The sequence below is a fragment of the Notolepis coatsorum genome (genome assembly GCF_963971535.1).
Source record: "Notolepis coatsorum genome assembly, chromosome: 10".
Classification (NCBI taxonomy): domain Eukaryota; kingdom Metazoa; phylum Chordata; class Actinopteri; order Aulopiformes; family Paralepididae; genus Notolepis; species Notolepis coatsorum.
This window is the reverse complement of record NC_140174.1, coordinates 18,693,158-18,719,101: the sequence shown is the minus strand read 5'-3', so window position 1 is coordinate 18,719,101 and position 25,944 is coordinate 18,693,158. Positions and strand designations below refer to the sequence as shown.

Here is a 25,944-nt window from a genome sequence, read left to right as displayed (position 1 = left end):
ACATCCCCAGTTATCCCATTAGTTCCCTGGGATGTTTAAGCTAAGAAGTCTGCTAGAAGGATATATTATTTATTATTATTATTATTATTATTATTATTATTATTATTATTATTATTATTATTATTATTATTATTATTATTATTATTATTATTATTATTATTATTATTATTATTATTATTATTATTATTATTATTATTATTATTATTATTATTATTATTATTATTATTATTATTATTATTATTATTATTATTATTATTATTATTATTATTATTATTATTATTATTATATTATTATTATTATTTTATTTCATTGTGTTTTTAGCCCTAGTTGTACATTTGTTGCAACCCCAGTTATCCCATTAGTTCCCCCAAACTTACTGTAGGTCTGTTATGTTAAGCTAAGAAGTCTGCTAAAAAGCATAATTATTTATTATTATTATTATTTTATTTCATTGGGTTTTTAGCCCTAGTTGCACTTTTGTTGCAACCCCAGTTATCCCATTAGTTCCCCCAAACTTAGGTATGTTATGTTAAGCTAAGAAATCTGCTAAGAAGCATATATTATTTATTATTATTTTATTTCATTGGGTTTTTAGCCCTAGTTGCACTTGTTTGTGTTTATTTCATGTTTTTAACAGTGCATGAAAGATTGTGTATTACTGCACATGTTTTATTTTTTTAAATCATAGTCGTTAAAAAATTTGGGTTGCGACTTAATGACTAAGGAAAATGTTGGGTCCCGAGGCTAGACCAGTTGAGAACCACTGCTCTAATCTATGGTGTTGTATGGTTAGTTGTACTGTCACTTTAGGTGGTGGGCGTGTTCACTGGGGTTTGGCGGCAATAGAGAGGTGTAGTCTGACGTCACTTTGAACCGCCCACGAGGTCCACCCGTATAGGGATTTATCATTGGGAAAATGGATTATCGGCTATTGTAACAATTCTGCCTCATTATTATTTTACGATTAATTGCGAATATTTTCATGTTGAGCTATAGATTGTGGATGAATACGCATGCACAGAAAGGTACACATGCAAATGTTCATGCTTTATTTGTTTTAAATGAGACGATTTAGAAATGGGCAATGGGGAAATACGTTGCAATTTTGCGAGGTGGACCGGCCGGAAACAGCAATGACGTCACCACTACACCTCCCTATAGGAGTGTTCATGTGGGATTTCATTCACCTTTTCACAGGTGTTGACAGTTTACGGAAAGAGGGAGTGAGCTCAAGGAGCGCATATTTTCTATTGACCACAACTCTGCAAGAGTATAGTATCCAAGAGTGCAAGTATTACAAGAGCGCAAGTTGAAAAGCATATTCCGGACGTGGAACGGAATTATTATATGACGCGCGTCACAGTGTTTATACTCATAGATATATAACACTAGATGGCTTACCCGCGCTGCTGGCCAATGGAGACCGACGTTGCCACATACTCCTCAAAAGACATCATGGTATCTGAGTCTGGCAAATACTGATTTTGGATTACTTTAAGTCCCTCACAGGCCCATAATTTAAATGATGCATCAGCTCTGCCTGGAGCAAAAAACTCATTACCCCACAACGGACTAAACTCTGACAGTGGATGTGGTTCTTCTAAATGTTTCTTTACATCATACGATATCTTTATCATGTTTTACTATTGGGTTTCTAGTTTTTTTATGTAGTTTTCTTACTGTATCTGAATACATATATTGTGGAAGGGGTTTATTTCAGACCTTGAGATTCCATTCAGTCCAATGAGGAACATTATCTGGTGAAAAATAAAACATAATAAACCTCAGTTGCGCAGCCCAGTAGTACCACATTAGGTTTGGGCATTTCAAACCGCCTCGATCATATGCTAAGTACAACAAAGTCAGATGCAGTCTTGACCTCCTGTTATTCCATATAAATCTCAAAAATGCTTTCCTTAGCCGCGGCTGGGTGGCGCAGCGGACATTGCGCTCGTCACCAATGCAAGAGACACCGGGTTCGAATCCGGCTGTCGGCGTTGCCTACGGCTTGGGCCGGCCGTCATACTAACTCAATTGGCAGAGTTAGCGGGTGGAAGTCGATGGGTGGTAATCTGGACGTTGTGGACAGCAACTCCTACAGGTCGGTTGGGGGACGCCTGCACAGCAGAGACAGGAAATGGCGGGGGTAGTGTGAGCCTCCCACACGTTACACCTCGCCAATGACAGTCCGCGCTGGCAGGTGAAAAGATGGGACAGGCTGCCTCCTCGTGTATCGGAGGGGACACGTGATGCAAGGCTTCTATCCTCCCTACAACTGACCAGTGGGGGGCATATGCGAGCAACGTTCAAGACAGGGGAGGGAGGAATTGGCACAGCGAAATTGGGATGGGAGAAAAATAGAAAAGGAGGAGAAAAAGTGGACCAAAAAAATAAATGCTTTCCTTAATCTTGCGAAGATGTCTATAGGTGGAGGCAGAGGAATGTTTTGGAATAGGTAGAGTAGCTTTGGCAGTATATTCATCTTTAGTATATTTATTCTCCCAACTATGGATATTGGCAGTGACATCCATCTCTCAATTGACTCATTAATTTGAAGCATCACAGGGGTTCATAGTTAGCGTCAGCCACATGCTCTAGTCTAGGCATGATCTGCACCCCTAGGTACGTAAATTGTTCCACGACATTGAATTGGACTACCTCAGGGATAGGGTTCCTTCTCTCATATGCATTACGTATTAATATAGAAGATTTCATATTGTTCACTTTATAGCCTGAGGTATCGCCGAATACTTTTATTAACTGTAACATGGCCGGGATTGATCTATTTAAATTTGACATGTATACAATTTTATCATCTGCATATAGGGAAATTCTATGTTCTGTCTGACCTACCGCCACCCCACAATATTCCGGGTGTGTGCATATTTTTATTGCTAGAAACTCTATCTCTAACGTAAACAATAAGGGAGATAACGGACATCCTTGTCTACAACCTTTACTGATCTTTATTGGCCTTGAGATATTCCTATTTGTTAATATCTCCGCAGTAGAGTTCTTATGTATTACTTGGACCCATTTTATAAAGTTGTTCCCACACCCGAAGCTTTCTAGAACTTTGAACAGATAGGGCCATTGGATCCTGTCGAAGGCCTTTTCTCCATCTAGTGTCTGGTCAAAGTCAAGGTCAAGGTCAACTTTATTTATATAGCACATTTAAAACCAACCGAAGTTGTACCAAAGTGCTTCACAATATAACACAGAGAAAATACTAAAAATACAATATAAAAACTGAAAAATACAAAAAAAAATATATATATATATATACAAAATACAGTATACACACAACCAGAAGCTGCAATACATTAAAACAATATAAAAAATCTAAGAAATACAAAAAATTACAAATACAGTATAAACAAAATCAGAAGATGCAATACATTAAAAACAATCACGACACGACCAGGGATATATGGCTTACTAAGCCTCAAAACGCCAAAGAGAATAGGTGAGTCTTTAGCTGAGCCTTAAACTTTTCTAGGGTCTGAGCAGACCTAATTTGTAATGGAAGACTGTTCCACAATTTACGGGCAGCCACTGCAAAGGCTTGGTCACCTTTTGTTTTTTGCCTAGACCTTGGGACATCTAAAAGTAATTTATTTGATGACCTTAGTGCTCTAACTGGGGTGCAAACATGGAGAAGTTCAGCTAGGTACTGAGGGGCCAGACCATTTAAGGCTTTAAAAACAAACAAAGCCATTTTTAAATCAAACCTGAAACGAACAGGGAGCCAGTGCAGGGAAGCTAGCACTGGACTGATGTGCTCACGCCTCTTAGTGCCAGTCAAGAGACGTGCAGCAGTGTTCTGCACTAGCTGCAGGCGTCGTAAGGAGAGCTGGTCGAGACCCACATATAGAGCATTACAGTAGTCCAGCCTTGACGATATGAACGCATGGATGACCCTCTCCAGGTCTTTGGGAGATAGGTAGGGCGTTACCTTTGCCAGGAGCCTTAGTTGAAAGAAAGAGCCTTTAACCACAGACCCAGTCTGGTGCTTCTTTATTAAAATACCTGTAGATGAAATTCAGTACCCTTCTTACATTGTGAAAGCCTTGCCTATCCATTATAAATCCATTTTGATCTTGGTTGATAATATTTGGTAGTACTGTTTGTAGAAGTCTTGCCAGTACTTTACATATTGTAGCTAGGAGTGCAGTAATAATAGCACAGACGGAGTCGCTTTCCGATGCAAAACAAAACAGATTTATTACACACTCTACTGTCGCACTAACAACGCTTGCATTCCATATTCACTCGTCTCTCTTAATGAATGTGTTAACAGATTTGGCAATGGGGCGACAATAATGTATACAAGAGGCATGGTATTCTATCTTTGGCCTAGCTCTGCTGGCAGCGGTTTATTTATCATGTTGTCTCATAATACAGCAGCACATATGATCTCCTCTCCTGGAGGGGCAGAAGTGAGAAGAAGGAACAGTAGGAGGGAACCAAGGTTTATATAGTCCCAACCTGGTGTAGACAGTAGACGCTCCGCCTACAGCGCCCTCCGGTGGACACAGATATACATGCAGTCATGAGGGCAGTAGAGAGCAATTACAGTCAGTTACAACCATACATACACCCTCTATATTCAACAGAATGAATGAATTAAATTTGTATAGCGCTTTTCCAAACAAAGTTACAGAGTGCTTTACAGCAAACAGCAAACATCAGGAAAGGCGAAAAAATCGAATAGAAAATAAAACAAGAGAAAAAGAGACAAAAAAACGTTCAAACAGGATTTGTAGGCAGATTGATGAAATAGCTTGCCTTATGCAATCAGAGCTGACCTAGACCCATAACATTGGGAAAAACATTTAAAAAACAGATGTGTCTTTAAAAGTAACTTAAAAGAGGACACTGACTCTGCTAGCCTAAGATCCAAGGGCAAAGCTTAAGCTACGTCATCCCCCGCTAAGAATCACAGGAGATGTAGTAAACACAACAGTCCCTCCATGTAGGCTAGAACCCTGTGAATTATGACTCAGTAGCCACTACAATATAATCTTTAAATCACAATTTAACAAACTTATGGGCCTCATGTTCTCACACTTATCGGGGGGTTTACCTGGTTTTGGTAGTGGAATAATTTAGGCACTATTCATAGAGGGCGGTAGATTGTCATCTTTGAACGATTCTAAAAACATTTAAAAAAATTGGTGTTAGCAATTTATCTTAATTTCTTTTGTAAATGTCTATTGGAATGTTGTCTGTGCCTGCTCTTTTCCCTGATTGCATGTTGTCGATTGCATCACCTACTGTATCTCTTCCATATTAATTTACAGATCTAGTTCCTCTTTATTCTTTTTGGGGATAGTTGGTATGGGTAACTCCTCTAAGAAGTTACATGCTTTTAGCATATTACTTTCATTTTTGGCATCGTATAGTTCTTCATAAAATCATCTAAAGGCTTCATTAATATCCATTGGGTCTATTCTATAACAACCTATCCTTTATAAGTAATGGTTGTGATTGACGTTTTTGATTCTAATTGCTTAATCAATCTACCTGACTTATCACCTTGTTCATAGAATGTTTGTTTTAGTCTTAGTAGGCTACATGGCAGCCCTGAATGCCGATAACTTTTCATATTCTCGATATTAATAGCTCGCTTTCCAGTTGGGGGTTACTATTCTCATTTATTTTCTCTTGAAGAATCGTTATCTCAACACTTAACCCCTTTATTTTATGTTCAAATTCTAATCTTTCTGCCCTTGCCTTTTTTATTTTTAACCTGTATAACTAATGATTGTTTGTGTAGTATTAATGTCAAAGTAGTCATCTATCTGTTGGAAATGCCATCTAAATGGGTATTTTGTTAATTTATCGTCTTTACTGTATATACCAAACCGCATGGTGCGTGATCCGAGATCGCAATGATATCATAGAAGCTTTTGTGGATTTTGGAACGCAACTCTGCGGAAACAAAAAAGTGATAAATTCTTGAAAATGTCTGGAACACCGCGGAGTAGCAGGAATAGGCTCTAGCATGTGGCTTCTGTTCTCTCATATATCTAATCATCTCAATTCCTTAATGAAATGGAGGATAACTGTTCTACATTTATTATGCGTTTGATCCGCACCTGTGGATCTATCCACACTGGGGTCCAACGTGCAATTGAAATCCCCTGTTATAATGTATTGTCCTGCGAGTGTTGAGAGAAGGGTGAATAAATCTGTGTAGAACTTTGAGTCATCTATGTTCGGGCCATATACGTTTACAATGTTTAAATTTATAGTTAACAGAGACCCCTGAACTATTAGATATCTTCCCATTCTATCTTTGATTACATTCTTCACCTGAAAGGGGACTGATTTGTGTATGAGAGTCATAACTCCTCTGGCCCGGGATGAACAAGATGCCGTGAATATACTACCTTGTCATCTCCTCCTTATTTTTTTATTGTCCTCTTCTAAAAGGAGGGTTTCTTATAGAAACACCATCTTTACCTCCATATCTTTAATTTTATGCATGACCTGCTTAACATTTCTAAGCTGCTGTAGACCTCTGCAGTTCCAAGACACAAGATTAAGTTTTACTCCTTGAGAGATTCATGTCAAACGAAATTAGATTACCCTGTAAACATAAGTTGAACTTTTCGGGAGGCATAACACAACTGGGTGTCCGAACACACAACCAGCACATCAAACATAAACACATCAAACATAAAGCCTTCCCCTTCTATATATTCAAAAAACTAACAAATTAAGTGCATTTGTAATAAAACAGATACTTGTGCCCTAATGATAAGGATAGGCACTCAAAATGTGTGTGTGCGTGTGTGTATGTGCGTGTGTGTGTATGTGCGTGTGTGTGTGTGCGTGTGTGTGTGTGTGTGTGTGTGTGTGTGTGTGTGTGTGTGTGTGTGTGTGTGTGTGTGTGTGTGTGTGTGTGTGTGTGTGTGTGTGCGTGTGTGTGTGTGTGTGTGTGTGTGTGTGTGTGTGTGTGTGTGTGTACAACTGTCCTTGCTGGTCCTAGATCAGCGTGGCGGCGGTCAGGAAGCTCAGCAGCAGGGTCACCAGGGAGATGAGCTGAGCTGGAGCAGCACTGCTTCTGGTGAGGACTGGACCTGGAAGAGGAAACCATGACAACACCATGACAACACTGACCCCCACGCTGAAGAGGAAACCATGACAACACCATGACAACACTGACCCCCACCCTGAAGAGGAAACAATAACAACACCATGACAACACTGACCCCCACCCTGAAGAGGAAACAATAACAACACCATGACAACACTGACCCCCACGTTGAAGAGGAAACAATAACAACACCATGACAACACTGACCCCCACCCTGAAGAGGAAACAATAACAACACCATGACAACACTGACCCCCACCCTGAAGAGGAAACAATAACAACACCATGACAACACTGACCCCCACGCTGAAGAGGAAACAATAACAACACCATGACAACACTGACCCCCACCCTGAAGAGGAAACAATAACAACACCATGACAACACTGACCCCCACCCTGAAGAGGAAACAATAACAACACCATGACAACACTGACCCCCACCCTGAAGAGGAAACAATAACAACACCATAGGGAAGAATCTCAAGCTAGCTAGAGGGGCGTCATAGCAAAATGCTGATTTACCCTTTTCAGAGCATTTACATTTACATTTAGTATAGCTAAAGTTCTGTACGACAAGTCAGCAGTAAGGGTACAACTCTGGTTCTAACATTGAGTCACTGAATATAATATTAATGAAGCCGTTTTCTTATCAGTCCTGGACTATGGTGATTTGATTTATAGGCATTCTGCAGCCTCAACCCTTAAATCCGTGGACTCTGTCTATCACTCTGCCCTCAGATTCATCACTGATGATAGATACAACACTCATCACTGTGTCCTTTATGAGAAGGTTGGTTTGTCCTCGCTGATGGAGAGGTGCAACAAACACTGGTTAATTTTTAAGGCCCTTATTGGTAAACTACCTCCTTATACTACCTCATTACTGGAATGTAATTTTGGAACCTATGGAACCTGTTCTAGTGACTGGCTGGTCCTTATTAAGGTCCCCTGAGTTTGCTCGGAACAGGGTAAATCTGAATTTGGCTATGATGCCCCTCTAGCTCATGGAATGAACTCCAACAGTCCTTAAAGCTTGAGATTCTCTCCCCTGTTGCAGAGTTTAAAACCTTCATCTCCAACCTTTCTTAATCAAGTTGTACATGTTTTAATTGATTTGTTATCCTTACTTGTCTTATTGTTATGATTTAATATTTTGTGTGATTTGATATGCCATTTTCTTAGCTTAACTCTCTACTTACACTCGACGTGACTGTAAATGAGGGAAACCTCAGTTGCCTGTCGAGTTTAAATAAAGGTTTGAAATTACATTAAATGAAGTGTGTCGACTTGTAACTGTCTTAGCTGATTTGTTATTGTTTACCTTTATTTATTGTGTCTATATGTATGAAATGAGCACAAAGCTCTGCTTAAGCTGGTTCCCTCATACCTAAGCGTGTTTCTGTGCACTACAAGTATGCCCTTCGTTCCCAAGATGCTCTGAAACTGGATGTTCCCTATATGAGAACTGAATTGGGAAAAAGGGCTTTTAAATATGCTGCTCCTTCATCCTGGAACAAGCTACAAGAGGACCTAAAATTGCCAGGACTGGTCACCCTCGGAGAATTTAAAGCCATCTTAAAAACCTACAAATTCAGTTCCCTCGGACAGTGCAACTGTGTTTGATAACTTGCCTGTTTGATAACTTGCCTGAAATTGGATCTCGCTGTGAATGTTTTATCTGTATTTTATTGTGATGTTCTTTTTTATGTTGAACCTTTCTGCTGCCTTGCTTGGCCAGATCGCTCTTGAAAAAGAGATTTTAATCTCAATGATGCTTATTCTGGTTAAATAAAGGATTTGATTTGATTGATTGATTGAAATTGCTGATAAACCGTCTCTTGTTTTGTGAGCTTGTCGTCACTGAAAATTAGGGAAACCGTCATCAGTGTCTCAGGAGTTGAAATGAAGGTTTGAAATGAAATGAAGACATGTGTTCTGAAAGCAGACAGCTGTACCTGGTCCCCTGAAGACCAGTGGGCCCATGGACAGGGCTGTGGAGTCATGGAAGGACAGGTCCCTGCGAGCTCTCTGGTGGTAACCAGGGTAACAGTGCTGGAGGGGAAACCACAGGGACAACTTCAAGCTGTGACTGTATATATATATATACCATATATATCTGTCCCATATATACCCCATATAACTGATAGCATGTACAATAATGCTGTATGTACCATATACAATGTGTATATATATATATATATATATATATATATATATATATATATATATATATATATATATATATATATATATATATATATATATATATATATATATTTTTTTTTTAATCTTTTTCCTCCTACTTTTTTCCGTTTTTCTCCCACCTAATATTAGTCGTTATGCCAATTCCCAATCCCCTTCCTGGTCGTTGCGCACTCTACCCCCTACCGTCGGTCCGGGAGGGCGGAGACTATCACACGCTTCCTCCGACACATGTGTACCCAGCCCACCGCTTCTTTTCACCTGGCAGCGCGGACTCTTACTGGGAGAGTGTAACGTGTGGAAGGTCACACTACTTCTCTTAGATCCTCCCGTTGCTGTGCAGGCGCCCTGACCGAACTGTAGGAGTCGCTGTTTACAACGACCAGGACCCACCCTCGCCGGGTTTCCCACCCTCTAACACGCATGATTTTTTTCCGTAGCCTCTGTTTCCGACTACACTCTCTGATTGGCTAGACCGCGTACAGCGAAGAAGAAAATACCCTCTCTGACTGGTTTAGCTCCGAAGGGTCTCTTCCGCCTTGTACATATTCTCTGCATTCTTTCGAAGTGGTTATGCTTAGGCCCTCTTTCGAAGTGGTTATGCTTAGGCCCTCTTTCGAAGTGGTTATGCTTAGGCCCTCTTTCGAAATGGTTATGCTTAGGCCCTCTTTCGAAGTGGTTATGCTTAGGCATTCTTTCGAAGTGGTTATGCTTAGGCATTCTTTCGAAGTGGTTATGCTTAGGCCCTCTTTCGAAGTGGTTATGCTTAGAGTTAGCCAATCTGAGAGCATCTTTTTCTTCTTCGCTGCAATCAAAGAGCGTGTTCCTTCACAGAGGCTACGGGAAAAAATCACGCCTCTAACACTGCCAATTGTGTTAGTATGGACGGTCGGCCAACCCGGAAGCACCACAGCTGGATTCGATCCCACTGTCTCTGTGGTGGTAGACAGACGCTTAGTCCGCTGCACTACCCGGCCGCCCCACAATGTATATATTTATTCTTACCATATATCTATCCACATCTGTCTGTACATACCTGCATATATTCCTTTTACATATCTGTAGATACCATATCTATATCTGTACATATCCCTTACCTACTCTTACTAGTTATACTGCTGGCCAGTATGACTTACTACCATAGTGTCTTTATACCTGTATCACTGTACATATTAATACTACAACTCTGTACATACATCTGATTAGCATTCATTTATATATTTAATACCCAGTTTAATCACCCGTACATTGTATATCACTGTTACATTGTCACTCTCGTTGGATACCAAACCTTTTTGTTGTACTGTACTTGTGCTGTATGATGACAATACATTTGAATCTAATGTAATGTAATCTAATGTAATGTAATCTAATCTAGGTAATGTAATCTAGAGACATGTGTACTCATTATGTATGTTGCATTTAGTGACCATACATGCATGTGAAATACTGTACAATCTGAGATTGAGGTGTGTGTGTGTGAGTGTGCAGCTCACATTTTCATACATTGTGGGGACATTCCATAGACTTACATTCACTCCCTAACCATAACACACACACACACACACACACACACACACACACACACACACACACACACACACACACACACACACACACACACACACACACACACACACACACACACACACACACACACACACACACACACACACACACACACACACACACACACACACACACACACACACACACACACAGCTAGTACGTACAGCGGTGCAGTCCATCTGGTGCAACAGACACAGCTGGATCTGGCAGTGCAGGAAGACGTTGGAGAAGTTGGTGAAGGTGAACATCCTGAAGGAGAAGCGGGCGGAGGTGGAGACGCCGTTCTGAAGCACGTCCACCGTGGTATCCTCCGGGTTAGGACATCTGGGGGACGGGCAGGGACGTTACAGTTACCAGGCAGTGAGGAGGGTTACATTTACCAGGCAGTGAGGAGGGTTACAGTTACCAAGGCAGTGAGGAAGGCGGGGACTGAGGACAATAACTGACTACAAAGTCAGCGCCCCCTCAATGGGGAGCGACGACGCCTCTCTCGCGGACAAACTCAACTCTTTCTACGCTTGGTTTGGTGTAGACGGCTAGTGACGTCACTGGCGCGCCGGCTGTTGTGGAGGGGGCAACCGTGGGGGGGGCGGGTACGCTCTCTCGTTGTCGGAACACAGTGTGAGAAGAGCATTTATGCAGGTGAACACCAGCAAAGCTGCTGGCCCAGATGGTATAACAGGACGCATACTTAAGTCCTGTGCCAACCAGCTAGCCCCTGTGTTCACCGCCATATTTAATCAATCCCTGGCGGAGTCAGTGGTCCCTGCCTGCTTCAAGATGTCTACCATCATCCCTGTACCGAAGAAACCCTCCCCAACAGGTCTCAATGACTACAGACCGGTGGCACTCACCTCTGTGGCCATGAAATGTTTCGAGAGGCTGGTCAAGGATCACATTTGTGCCTCCCTCCCCAGTGATATGGACCCTATGCAATTTGCATACAGGCCAAACAGGTCCACTGATGATGCGGTCTCCCAAGTACTGCACAGCACCCTCTCTCACCTTGACCGCCAGAAGGGGGGCTATGTGAGACTGTTGTTCATTGACTACAGCTCAGCGTTCAACACCATAGTCCCCACCAGACTGGTGGACAAGCTGATCGAGCTGGGTCTGAGCTCCGCTCTGAGCGCCTGGATACTGGACTTTCTGAGCGAAAGGCCCCAGGCGGTCAGGGTGGGGGGTCAGACCTCCAACACCATCACCCTGAGCATCGGGTCCCCCCAGGGCTGTGTTCTGATTTGGAGGGTATTCCTTCATTAAAAGGACAACCAAAAACGTCTCTGAAGGCTTATATTGTCAGAGAATAGGCGACGGTGTCAGAGAATTAGGAGAATTAGGCTACGCTATGGTATGCTCCAAATGGCATTGAGTTTCTCTCGTTCTATGTCACGGATAGGCTAGGGGACACAAATTCAGCCTGAGACGTTCAGAGTCGCTCCGGCCCGCGCGCACACACACACACACTATTGTCACCTATGTGTGTTGTTGCGCTCTGGGTAGTGTATCTGTAGTAGAGCGCTGTGTAGGCTACATCATCTGGCCGCGTCCTATTTTTCTACAACGGAGTTCGGCGATTTGCGAATCTGATTGGCCACTGACGTTTCTGGTCATGTGACATGTGCGCCCAATAGCGTGACGAGCTGTGTCTTTGCCCATTTCCGTGTCGAACAGCCTGCAAAGCACCTGGCGTTCTATCGCCTAACCCTAACCCTAACCCTAACCTTAACCAACTTCGAAAGAGTGCCTAAGCTTAACCGTCGGAATCAGGGCAGGCGTTCTATCGCCATGCTCTAAGACAAACTCTAACCTTAACCGACTTCGAACGAGCGCCTAAGCCTAACCAGTGTAGAAACTTGCGGTCCCACGATTGGGCGTACATGTCACATGACCAGAAATGTCAGATTCGCAAATCGCCGAAATCCGTTGTAGAAAAATAACAGGCCATCTGGACGGACTGTTTCTGTGCGAGCGAGCATGCAGAGTATGGAATTGAATCCTGACGGTGCCACTGCTGGCCCACACACCAGCCCACATTAGTGGCCCACACACCGGCCCACACACCGGCCCACACACTGGCTCACACACCAGCCCACACACCGGCCCACACACTGGCCCACACACCGGCCCACTTACCGGCCCACACACTGGCCCACATACCGGCCCACATTAGTGGCCCACACACCGGCCCACACACCGGCCCACACACCGGCCCACCGTACAGACCATGTAGCCTGGGAGATGACTGAAATCACTGCTAGTAGGCTATTTTTAATCATTTTTAAGCATCTTTCTGTGACAATTTTCATTTTTACATCAAACTTTTTCAGCCCTACCCTACCAAAGTGGGCCGATCGGAGTGGACTAAATGGGCCAGTCAAACCATCAAAAAAAAAAAGTGGACCAGCCCACTTTGGTTCTGGCCCATCGGGATTCGTCCCGAACGTCCCGATGGCCAGTCCGGGCCTGCTTGATGGGCTAACGTTATACTTCGGTACCTAGCATAACTCATTGTTACATTCGCGCTCTTTTTCATTACGTGTATTGAAACACAGCTGACGTTTTTGTCATTCTTGTGTTTGTCAGAAGGTGAAAAGAAGTTACTGCACACCAAACCTAACGCTTAGTACATTGGATATATGTCACACAGGTATGGAGATGTTTGTGTCTGTTTCTTTTGAAAACGTTTTATATGATTTTACTGTGAAATGAAAGGCTGTAGGTTTAATAGCCTTATACAGTGTAGCTAATCCACACCAGTTTAGCTATATAAATTAAAAGAGTCTGGCTGGTGTGATTATAATACAGCAGGGTTACATGTTACTCTAATGTTACTGTTTGTGATTATGATGTGTTTTATTTTCACATTCGTTATAGAGATATAATATGGGTCTTGGTTAATCATTTGGTTAAGATTGTTAATGGAATAGAATTTTGTTTTTGCTCAACACAATATATATGATAATTGTGTAATTTGTAACACTGCATTCTGGATGCAAATGAGAAGGTGAAAAGAAGTTAGTGCACACTGCACACCAAACCTAACGCTTTTGTACATTGGATATATGTCACACAGACTTCCAGTAAAAGATCCTGAGACCCAGTAGGGGAGACCGGGGCACAGTGGATCAGTGGCTATTTATAGAAACTTGTACACAGGAATGCCTTGATGATGTCATCAGTGTGTGCCTCTGGTTAATCCATATCTGAAAATGTGTTTAATTTCCAGGCAACACACTTTTGTGAAGAATTGAAAGGTAATCTTTTGTACCATCAAATGTAAAATTTCGGGTTTCTTAAGTGATTCACTGTGCCCCGGTAAAAGGAGGTTGCTTTGTTTGTTGACTAACGCCAATATTAACTCCTCAATTTAACTATTTTTTATTCCAAATATAACTATATATATATATATTATATCAATCTGTGCCATACTATTGCATGCTTTATCTGGTTTCAGAAAAATAATGTATAATATCTGGACTGATTCACAGTGCCCCAGGTAGCGATCCACTGTACCCCGTTACTGGGGCACAGTGGATCAAATATATTTTTACATTCAACCCCATCTCAGCATCTCATATTTGGCAGTTGGCAGGATATGATAGACATGTTTTATAGAGAACATATTCTGCTATCAATTCCACAGTAGACCAGAACCATGCTGTCATCAAGCCAGGAAAAATGCTGAAATATTAGATTTCTGATCCACTGTGCCCCGGTCTCCCCTACTGCCTCCTGCCTGGTTAATGCCACCACACGCACCAGAACACAATGCAGCAGCCGTAACACACGGGTTACAACTACAACCCCAGGAGCTACAGTATACAGGACAGTATCCTGAGAGAGACATTGTGATCGTGTACTGAATATTCTCTGCTGTTTCAGAAACAGACGCTCTAAAACACAGTGAAACTCTCTTTACTCTGAGGCGATGAGGTTCCAGCGCACGGGGTGGTTGCGGATGTTGACGGGCGTCGCCCAGCAGGAGTCCAGGACGACGGAGATCTGTTGCCCGTCGATGCCCACGGCACTCACGTCCACGTACAGCCTCTGGTCCACCTCCACCTCCACGTTGGCGCCGCTGAACGGGTGGCGGAAGACGGCGTCCTGGTACGCGACCATCCTCAGGCTGTAGTGGCCCAGCCCCGACGGAAGCTTCCTGGTCAAGCGGCTACAGGTGGCGACGACAATGACACGGTATGATTAGGATTCAGAGGCACAACTCTATAGTCGGTAGATTTGCACTACATCTCTACCTCATTTTTGCAGTTTCTTTGCATTTTTTTGTACAAATAAAAACATTTATTGTTTTTAAATGTGACAAATAAAACAAAACTTGAACTTGAATGAGGTTTCAGGTTCAGATTTAAGATCATGTACGACGTAGCTCCTTGGTCATGGTGAGGGGTTTACTGGACACAGTCAAATAAAGTCATCTGTTGATTTTAATTTGCTAGCATTGGTTAGTAAACAAAATGTGCTATTCGATAAGTCACTGGGAATTATTTGAATACTAATTGAACCTCGCCCCGCCCCACGTCAACATATGGTTTAGTTTTTACTAGGGATGTCCGATATTATCGGCCGATATTGGCATAAAAACTTGATATCGGAAAATATCGGTATCGGTTTTCAATTTTTAATTTTTTACATTTATTTAACCTTTATTTACCCAGGCAAGCAAGTAAGAACAAATAATTATTTTATTTATTGTCAAAGTATGCATAATGTTGTGTTAATTACACAACAAGAGATATGTAATGTTAATTACCTGAAATTATTTCGTTTTTTGGGGGGGGGGGGGGGGGGGGGGGGGGGACCCCTGCATATATCGGTATCGGTTGATATCGGTATCGGAAATTAAGAGTTGGACAATATCGGTATATCGGTATCGGTAAAAAAGCCAATATCGAGCATCCCTAGTTTTTACTTAAAACAAGCGAGCTAGCTGGCTGCTGCCATTGCTAACAGCTAACGCTAGCGGACCAAGCTGGTGTATCTTCCGGGAATAAAAGCATTCATTCTGAAAGTTACATCAATGATGCTTGAAATGTGTGAGCTTAGTGAAACAACAAACATTTTCACATAAAACTAATTTTTTCACACATAAAACTAAAAACGACTATTTGAAAATCGATGCCCATCCCTATGACACCTTATGCATTTCACTAACAAACAAGGGACATAATCACTGAAATCCTGTAACATACATTGTTTCTCACTAGTCACTAGACTACTCGGGAAGAAGCAGTGTTGTCTTCTGGGTAGAAAACGGTGTAGTGTTCTGCCTCCATGGCTCTGTAGCTGTGGGACCTGTGTTTGTGTCGACAGCGAGTCACACGCTAGATCTAATCTCTCTGCTCTGAACACAAACAGGTTTCCCATTACATTACATGAACCCTTGCAACAGGGAACCATGTAAGTCTGTTTGACGTTTTCAAATAAACAGTGTTTTCAAACCTAATTATCTAAAGTCTGTAAATTGGAGTAATGGTAAATAAATGAAGTGCTGCTTACATTGCTTGTTAAAGAGTCCAGAGTCAGACAAGAAGATAGATATTAATCTCATCTCTGCGTGCAGTAGAAAGTTATCCGGCTGCAAGCTAGCCTAGCTTAGCACAAATACATGGAAGCGGAATATGGACCAGCTAGCCGAGCTGTCTCCCAGAGTTTTAAGCTAGGCTAGTGGTCCATATCCGCTTCATTTCATTTGTGCTAAGCTAGGTTAGGTTGCAGCCAGATAGCTTTCTACTGAACGCACAGAGAAACAATTGATATCTACTTGTCTGACTCTGGAGAAGACGGCAAGTGCATTTCCCATAATGTCGGCATGTTCCTTTAAAGACGGTTTAGATTTAGATAGATTTTGGGGTTAACTTTACAACTGCAATACACCTTTGTTTGTGCGGGTTCTGACTAAGCTATGTACTTCATCAGAGATTCCTCTGTTGACAATGATGGGGTGGGGTGGGGGGTGTATGAAGGCCACATGAGACGCTTGTCTCTCACCTCTCTAAGGGGTTGATGCCCATGGAGAGAGACTGGCTCAGGGGATATGAAGCTCTCACCTCTCTCAGAGAGAGACTGGCACAGGGGATATGAAGCTCTCACCTCTCTAACGGGTTGATGCCAATGTTCATGGAGAGAGACTGCGTCAGGGGATACACGCAGCAGAAGCGCAGGTGGATGTCCCTCTGGCGGCTGATGATGCTCGGGTGTCCGTGGGTGTCCACATCGCCCTGGATGACGTTCTGGTAAATGAAGTGGGTCCCATTGCTCTGTGGGAAAAACAGCAAAACGCAAGGAATAAAGGAGCCATGTGCTATTATTATTAGTGCTGTCAGGCGATTAAAAAAATTTATCTAATTAATTACAGGATTTGTAATTAATTAATCTAATTAATCGCATTTTAATCGCATAACCATTTTATGCCTGATATTCTATAATCATATTTCAAATTGCATGTGTCCGGATGGCAGAATTCAGTACTGTGCAAAACCTTCTGTTTAATCATCTTCCATTTATTAATTTGCTTAGATTTTTCAGGTCTGGTCAATTTTAGCATGGTTTTTATTGATATTCTCATTTGGTTCATTACAATTTACTCAAGCCTAGTAACAGACACAGTATTTCTGACACTGGGAATACATTCCCTGAGATCCATAGATGTCCCTATAGAATCAGATACCAAGAACATGTAAATGGACCATATAAAAAAAGTCTGTAAATGTGTATTCTAGTTTGGAATGGAATGAATTCCATGGAATGGAATGAATGAGATAAATAAAAAAAAGTATAATTTTTCTTTAGTTTTTTTTTTAGTTAATTTTCATAACAAGATAATTTGCTGTGTAATTAATTAATCTAATTAACGCGATAAACGGACAGCCCTAATTATTATTATTATAATTATAATAATAATAATTATTATTATTAGTATTATTATTATTATTATTATTATTATTATTATTATTATTATTATTATTATTATTATTATTATTATTATTATTATTATTATTATTATTATTATTATTATTATTATTATTATTATTATTATTATTATTATTATTATTATTATTATAATTATTATTATTATTATCTAGGATTCTTTATTGTTATTATTATTATTGTTATGTATTATTATTAACTCATTCCCCGCCAATGACGATTATACTCGTTATTGGCCGCCAATCGTTGGACGCCAACAACGAGTATACTCGTTATTTGATCGTTATTTCTTTTATTCAATATTTCTATTCATTACAGGCCCACTGACTCGGCATTAACATTGGGAATCGCATTGAGAATGCCTAGGTGCAATACTGGCTGCATCACGCTAGACGGCGGTATAGAACACCCTTTCTACCCTTGTATCTTTCTATGTGGGACGGCCCCAGGTAGGGATGCCCCCCAAAACCCGGTTCTAAATGGGAACCGGTACTAAATTAGAAAAAACCAGAGTATTGATAAGCTCCGACGTTATCGATACTGCTATCGGTAGTCTAGGAGCGGATTAGCTACAGAGCTAACAGAGTACCATCCATCTGCTATGCAACGGTGGCAGCAACACTGGAAATGGACTAACGTTAATGTTATGCCGAGTTCATACTACACTACACGTATGAACTCGACATAACGTTAACATTACTCCGTTTCCATGAAGTGTTTAATTAGCAGCAATCTGTTGTTGAAAAAGTGACGTTAAAAATCTCCGTAAATAGCACCGGAAACCGGAAACGCAAGGACAGGAAGCCGTCATGAAATCATTGTAGTCATATTGTAGTCTTTTAGTCTTATTAACTAAAAGATTTTAACAAAATAAAAAGCAGCAGCACTATTGGATAACTGAGTCATGTTTGCTATGTATTTCTTTCTTTAGGGGAGTAGGACATTTGTTTCACAGTTTTAGCATGATGTTGATGGTGATGGCTAGGTTAAACACAGGTTTTTGTTTTTAAGAGGGGGGGGGGTTTGATTTGATTGCAGTTTATTTCATATATGCAACACAACAAACAAACATCAAGTACAGATATGGCCTTAAGCCGTTCAAATAATAAATGTATACATAAAAAAAAAAAAAAAATCTAAAAGAACCGATAAGAGTATCGATAAAGTACCGAACCGTTAAGCAGTATCGATAAGAGTAGTAGTATCGATAAAATCCTAACCATACCCATCCCTAGCCCCAGGTATCGGGTTACATTTTTCCTTGTCGGGCAATACGAACGGTTCTGCCGGTTACATTGAAGCGTGTCAGATATCTCCGATCCATATGTTGTGGATCTAAAACCATACTTATATTCACCACGGTATAACACAGGAACGTATGGATGGAAAATGTTTCTCTTTTTTGCATCTTGACCGGAAGAAACTCAATGTCAAATGACTATAGTATTGTATCCATGGCTATAATATAGAATATAGATTTAGCTCTACAAACAAGGTGACTAACTCCCATCGTTTACAGCGTGGTAGTAGCTACCACAGGATAAGGATAATAGCTGGCAGCCAATGAGTTAAGTATTATTATTATAGTTGTTTTTATTATTATTGTTATTGTTGTTATTATTATTTATTATTGTTATTATTATGTGAAGCAGAGTAGCCCAGCCTAGTAAGCCTAGTATAGCTCGCTTGTCTGATTATCTCACATTCACTATTAAGTGTGGGGGGGGGGGGTCAATTAATATTCTAATAGTTCCCAGTGACTATCGAATAGTAATTATTGACTTTTGTCCATCCCTAATACTAACCCTCCTTTCCTTTATTGTAGCTATGCTATGGAAAACATGTTTTGCCTAAAATATACCCAGGGGTGTAGAAAATACCCAGAAATTATACTTTTAAGTGAAATATGGGTACCGTCTCAAAATCGTGAGTATCTAGCTAAAGACACACTTGAGTAAAAGTAAAAAGTTTCTACTTTTAAATGTACTTAAGTACTAAAAGTAAAGACTAAAAGTAAAAGTAAAGACTTTTTTTCTGACTGTCTATTCTTCTGATAGCAGGTGTTTAATCAAAGATCCCCGCTATCTAGTCTTGCACAAGGACCAATCAGCATGGGTATGGCCGGGTTCATTTTCCATTGATGGGGATTTTATTGGCTGTTTTTAAATAAAGCGCGGCCGCAGGATTAATAACGTTAACGTTAGTTCAGCCAGAGAAACCAATGTACTGTACTAATTCAAATAGTTGGACCTGTGAGATTTGTACTTTGTAGGTCTGCATTTTAAATGTACTTAAGTATTGTAACAAAGTACAATTACTCAAGTACTTTACATCCCTGAATATACCTTTGACTTGACATATGATACCATTTCTACTATGGGTCCACAACTATTTGGGTCACAAACTGAAAATGTACATGGCCTACACCAGGGGTCTCAAACTCGCGGCCCGCGGGCCATTTGCGGCCCGCGGGATGATATTTTGCGGCCCCCTACTTGACATCAAAGTGTAGTGTTAATGCGGCCCGCGCGCAACTGTTTGCAGAGTCGTTGCGCGAGAGTTGGACGATTATGGGGCTGCGGCACTGCAGATCCAATGATCCGCACGGACGTTAGACGGTGTTGCACTCGCTACACCCAGTCTGTAAGCTAATAGCAGTCGCAGAGGCTCTGGCTAGTAGTAAGTAACGTTATCATGTTGTGATTTTCGAAGCAAAATAAATATTCAACATTCTCTTTTGAGACTCCGCCTCAGACTCTTATCCTTTGGCACTTGGAACTTACTGTACTTTGCTTGCAGGTCTGCAGCCATTATTGCTGGATTATGAATAGCACTAACTTTAGCCAAGGTACCATTAGCAAGCTAAGCTAGCTGACCTAGCTCGTCTCCCCGCATTGCCATTTGATAACGTTAGTCAGCTAACGCTAGTCAGTAGCTACTTGACTTAAATACGATTCACCGTGGGTGCATTATTGTTGATAGACGGATAGTGTCAGGTCCTGGAGAAAGGACAGGCCATCATCTGATTTAATGTAACGTTAAAGCGGATGTTATTCCAACTAGCTAGCTTTTCAGCTGTTAATGCTACAGTATAATAACACCAGCAAGTGAAACACATCCCGTCCGAGCTCCCCGTCACACGCTCTGTCGGGGACAATAGAATTTAAGAAAGTGTATCTGCTGCTAAAATGACAAACAGCATCACACTTTAAAACACGTTGATTTTATAATCATCACTCTCCGCAGGAGATAAATGCGATCGGAGGCTAGAATTTCCGATACTGGTGAATGAATGAAAACTTTATTTAACAGATTGCAGAATGGGTACAATACAGTACGGCTCAATACACACAATTGTTAAGGGGATGCAGACCAGAGAAAGACTTTCGTCTTGTTTACATCAGGGTCCCCCATTTTCAATTCATAGTGTGGTCTTCAATTCATATGCCTTTTCATAGATAGATAGATATATTTATAGACATTTTACAGCAGCAAGCATGCAAACTAAACGGATGTCCTGATGAATTGAAAATGGGGGACCCTGATGTAAACGAGACGAAAGTACTTCTCTGGTCTGCATCCCCCCAACAATTGTGTGTATTGAGCCGCACTGCACTGGTATCGGAACAACTCTAATTTTAATGCAACCTTTCCTCAAAATTCAGTGCTAAGAACCACAAAAATAAATGGAATGAAATCATCATATCAAGCTGCAAGCAGAATTATTGTTAAATCTATGTCGCAACGAGAAAAAGCAACCAAGTCCTCACTCAGTGGCAAGAAGCCATTCTCTCTCTCTGATGCATACATAATAAAATAATGTATGACTGAAGTGATGGAGACCATGTTTGAAGGCAAACAAAAGCAAATCCCCAGATCGCACAGCAACCAGAATAACTGAAATACTGGCTGGTGATTTGATTAAACAGCTTTGTAATAGAATAAAAAAAATGCACAGTGCATTTCCATAGCTGTGGATGAGTCCACTGAAACCACTGAGAAGCCTTCATGTTCTGAAGAACTGTTAATGTTCTGAAATGTTATTGCTAAAGATTGAGAAGATTGGATCAGTTGTACTTTTTTTGGGAATACTTGATGCGGCCCAGCCTCACCCAGACTCTACCTCCAGCGGCCCCCAGGTAAATTGAGTTTGAGACCCCTGGCCTACACTATTCTAAACTGTGGACCGTACCGTGAGAACTGTCCCACACGGGTTGTCCTCGTTGTCAAAGTTGAACAGCAGCCGCCCGTCCTGGAGAGACCCCCTGCAGGAGGAGTCCTGGAGGTGCAGCACGTCAGGGTGGAATCCGGCCTCAAACAGCTGGCAGCGAGACACGGACATGAGGCCGGTGCTGCTGGAGCAGGTGATGGATGAGTCTAGAGGACGGACAAGGAGACAGTTACACTAGAATCCTCAAGGTCAGAGCAGACTGGTGTTAATAAGACCATACATGATGATACTATAATGATTTAACATCTGAGACCTTCACAGTGCAATGCGGTGTCCCACAAGGTTCTGTCCTGGGCTATTTCCATTTATATGCTACCCCTCTGCAATATTATACGCAAATTTGGTATTAACTTTCATTGTTACGCAGATGACACCCAATTATACCTACCTATTAGGGGTGTAACGGTACGTGTATTCGTCCCGCGAATTTACGGTACGGCCGTCACGGTGCGGTACGCGTGTCATACGACGAATGCGCCCCACAGCGCAAACACACAAGTCACACATACAGGCACTCGCGAGGTCCGTGTGAGAACAGCGCGCGGCACACCGAGTCCCGACTTCAGTTCAGAGCGGGCGAAAGTGCACGGAGAAAGGCACATTTACATTGGAACAGCTGCAGGGTCGTTTTCTTGTTCGCCCAATAACGTTAACCAAATGAAACCAATGGAAAGAAACACACACGCGTCGCCGACACACACACACACGCCAACAAACACATCAACATTCTCCCCCGCCGGACTCACAGGCACAATCAAATAAAAAAAAGAAACATACTTTTCCGGACAGATCATCTGAGCTCCACTGTGTTTAAATCCAAATAATCCTCTGCCATTGTTGTAATATGTCATCTGTTCTCTAGTATTCAGTCTCGTCGTGAAGTTAAATTCTCTCTAGAAGTGAAACTGAAACTTAGCAAGGATACGTTGTTAAAGGGGCAGTAGGCAAGTGGATGCCTGAACACAGAATTACACCAGTATCACTGACTACCACGGCAAGCCTATAGAAAATTATTCTATTTAATTATAATAATTATCATAAATATAATATATAAATAAAATAAAAAAATGTAATAAAATAAAATATATATATTAATAATAATAATAATTATAAAAAAAATTCTGTTGTACCGAACTTGTACCGAACCGTGAACCCCAAATACCGAGGTATGTACCGAATCGTGGCTTCTGTGTACCGTTACACCCCTACTACCTATTAGTGTTGTCACAATACTGGAATTTCGACTTCGATACGATACCTTTAAAAGTATCGATATTCTATACCATTTTCGATACCAATTTTTTTATTTTTTTTATATATTATGTATTTTCAACAAATTTTGCTTTTGTTGCTGGTTGATTCTCCTCAGCTTCTCTCTGGTACTATAAGAGAAGATAAATATAACACTTTTAAAACCCTTTGTTTATCTTTAGATCAGACATTTAAAAATAACTAAATTATCTAATCTAAATCAAACCCCTCTTAAAAACAAAAACCTGTTTAACCTAGCCATCTATAAAACATCATGCTAAAACTGTGAAACAAACTCCCCTAAAGAAAGAAATAGATAGCAAACATTACTCAGTTATGCTATAGTGCTGCTGCTTTTTATTTGGTTAAAACAACAACTACAACAATTTTCATGACGGCGAGAGAGAGAGAGAGAGAGAGAGAGAGAGAGAGAGAGAGAGAGAGAGAGAGAGAGAGAGAGAGAGAGAGAGAGAGAGAGAGAGAGAGAGAGAGAGAGAGAGAGAGAGAGAGAGAGAGAGAGCGAGAGAGAGAGAGATTTCTCCGGAGCTATGCTCGGAGCATTTATTAACGTTACATTTTCAACAAGATTGCTGCTAATTAAACACCTCATGGAAACGGGGTAACGTTAACGTTATGTGACGTCGAGTTCATACGTGTACTAGTGTAGTATGAACTCGACTTAACGTTACTCCATTTCCATGAAGTAATTATAAAGGTGGCCAGCTAGCTAGCATAAGCTAACGGAGGAACGACTAGCTAACGTTAGCTAATAGCTGTATCGTTGGCACTGCTCTGTAACAACACTTGCAAATGGGCATCGTGGCATCTTTAGCTTTTCCTTCGTCGTTTACTTCAAACCCGAAGTACTTCCAAACAGCACTTCTGCTGTTTTCTTTATCCACAAGCACAAGTTGCGGAGGCTCTGCACTGGCCATATTCGGAGCTGAAATCTTTGTTGACAAACTGTGAGGTCTGTGAGGGGAGGGTTGCAGCAGCGTGTGTCTGTTGGTCTCTGAGGGGGAGGAGGAGGAGGGGCAAGCGTGCTCTGCAACAGCGTGTGTCTGTCTGTCAACAACTTGCGGTAGAACACTGCGAGCAAGCCAGTTGGTATCGATACTGCAGAAAGTATCGATATTTTGGCAAATGAGTATTGAAACCGTTTTAAATATTCAGAATCGATATGTATCGATTTTTCGATATTTTTGACAACACTACTACCTATTAAGCCGAATGATTCCTCTACGAAATCTTGAGGCATGTCTGCTTGCCAATAAAAATGGGCTGTCGCAAAATGTTCTGCTCCTTAACGGAGATAAAACCGCGGCTGCACGGATACTAACTAAAACTAGAAAATGTGATCATATCACACCCATTCTGTTCTCCCTACACTGGCTTCCCATCCAGGCCAGATTTCACTTTAAAGGGTTGCTCCTCACTTACAAAACTTTGAATGGGCTCGCACCGCTCTATCTATCCGATCTCATTATACGATACTCGCCCGCTCGTGCTCTTCGTTCACAGAATGTGGGGCTCCTATCGATCCCTAGGGTAAAAAAGAAATCTGCCGGCCACAGAGCCTTTGCCTACCGCGCTCCCTACCTGTGGAATACATTACCCGCCGTCGTCAGGGGCGCCTGCTCTGTCAAAGCTTTTACATCCTCGCTCAAGACTAGACACCTAAAAACCAAAGCTGTACCTCACTGTACCATAGCTCTGGTTGTTATTCAGTCTGGAGGTTCCAGGGTCTCACTGTACCATAGCTCTGGTTGGGTCTCACTGTACCACAGCTCTGGTTGGGTCTCACTGTACCATAGCTCTGGTTGGGTCTCACTGTACCATAGCTCTGGTTGTTATTCTCACTGTACCATAGCTCTGGTTGGGTCTCACTGTACCGTAGCTCTGGTTGTTGGGTCGATGGTGGTTCTCGTCACAGAAGCAGCCGTAGACGCCCTTCTTCTCTCCGCACCACTCGTCCTCCGTACAGTTCAGAGCATCACAGGGGTCTGACTCGGCTGGAGGAGGAGACAGATTAGATTACACTACATTGCATTATATTAGATTACATTATATTACATCACATTCGATTACATTACATTATATTAGATTACATCACATTACATTATATTACATTACATTAATTACATTATATTACGACTAAAGACACACTTCTTCAATCAATATCTGAAAGAAAATATATATAAAAAGACTAACCCTAACTAACCTTACTGTCATGCACTTGTCCTAATATACTAACCTACACTGTAGCACTCAACACTTTGATGAACATTGTTACTCAGATGATAGAGTTGTACCCTTCATGCTGTCTTGTTGTACAAAACGTGTAAGTTGCTTTGGATAAAAGCGTTCAGCTAAATGTAAATTACATCACATTACATTATATTACATTCGATTATTACATTATATTACATTATATTATATTAGATTACATTGCATTGTATTAGATTATATTACATTACATTACATCACATTATATTATATTATATTATATCATATTACATTACATTAGATTACATTATATTATATTAAAATGTATTGTCATCATGCAGCACAAATACAGTACAATGAGAACAGGTTTGGCATCCAACCAGAGTGCAAATGTAACAGTAAAGTGCAAT

The 25,944-nt window shown here is 41.2% G+C and overlaps 1 protein-coding gene across 1 annotated transcript in view; it reads right to left on the bottom strand.

Annotated features, from left to right (window-relative positions):
* Window positions 1-4,343: 4,343 nt before the first annotated feature.
* The window catches only part of LOC311236076 (alpha-tectorin-like), a 58,658-nt gene continuing 37,057 nt past the window's right edge, over window positions 4,344-25,944 (bottom strand). Inside the window, exons 19-25 of the mRNA XM_084323672.1 lie at window positions 25,201-25,320; window positions 22,019-22,203; window positions 16,990-17,156; window positions 14,801-15,049; window positions 11,043-11,202; window positions 9,063-9,159; window positions 4,344-7,088 (exon numbers count right to left, since the gene is read on the bottom strand). Coding sequence (XP_084179798.1) covers window positions 6,994-7,088; window positions 9,063-9,159; window positions 11,043-11,202; window positions 14,801-15,049; window positions 16,990-17,156; window positions 22,019-22,203; window positions 25,201-25,320 — 1,073 coding nt within the window. The 3' untranslated portion in view covers window positions 4,344-6,993. The remainder of the gene's footprint in view (window positions 7,089-9,062; window positions 9,160-11,042; window positions 11,203-14,800; window positions 15,050-16,989; window positions 17,157-22,018; window positions 22,204-25,200; window positions 25,321-25,944) is intronic.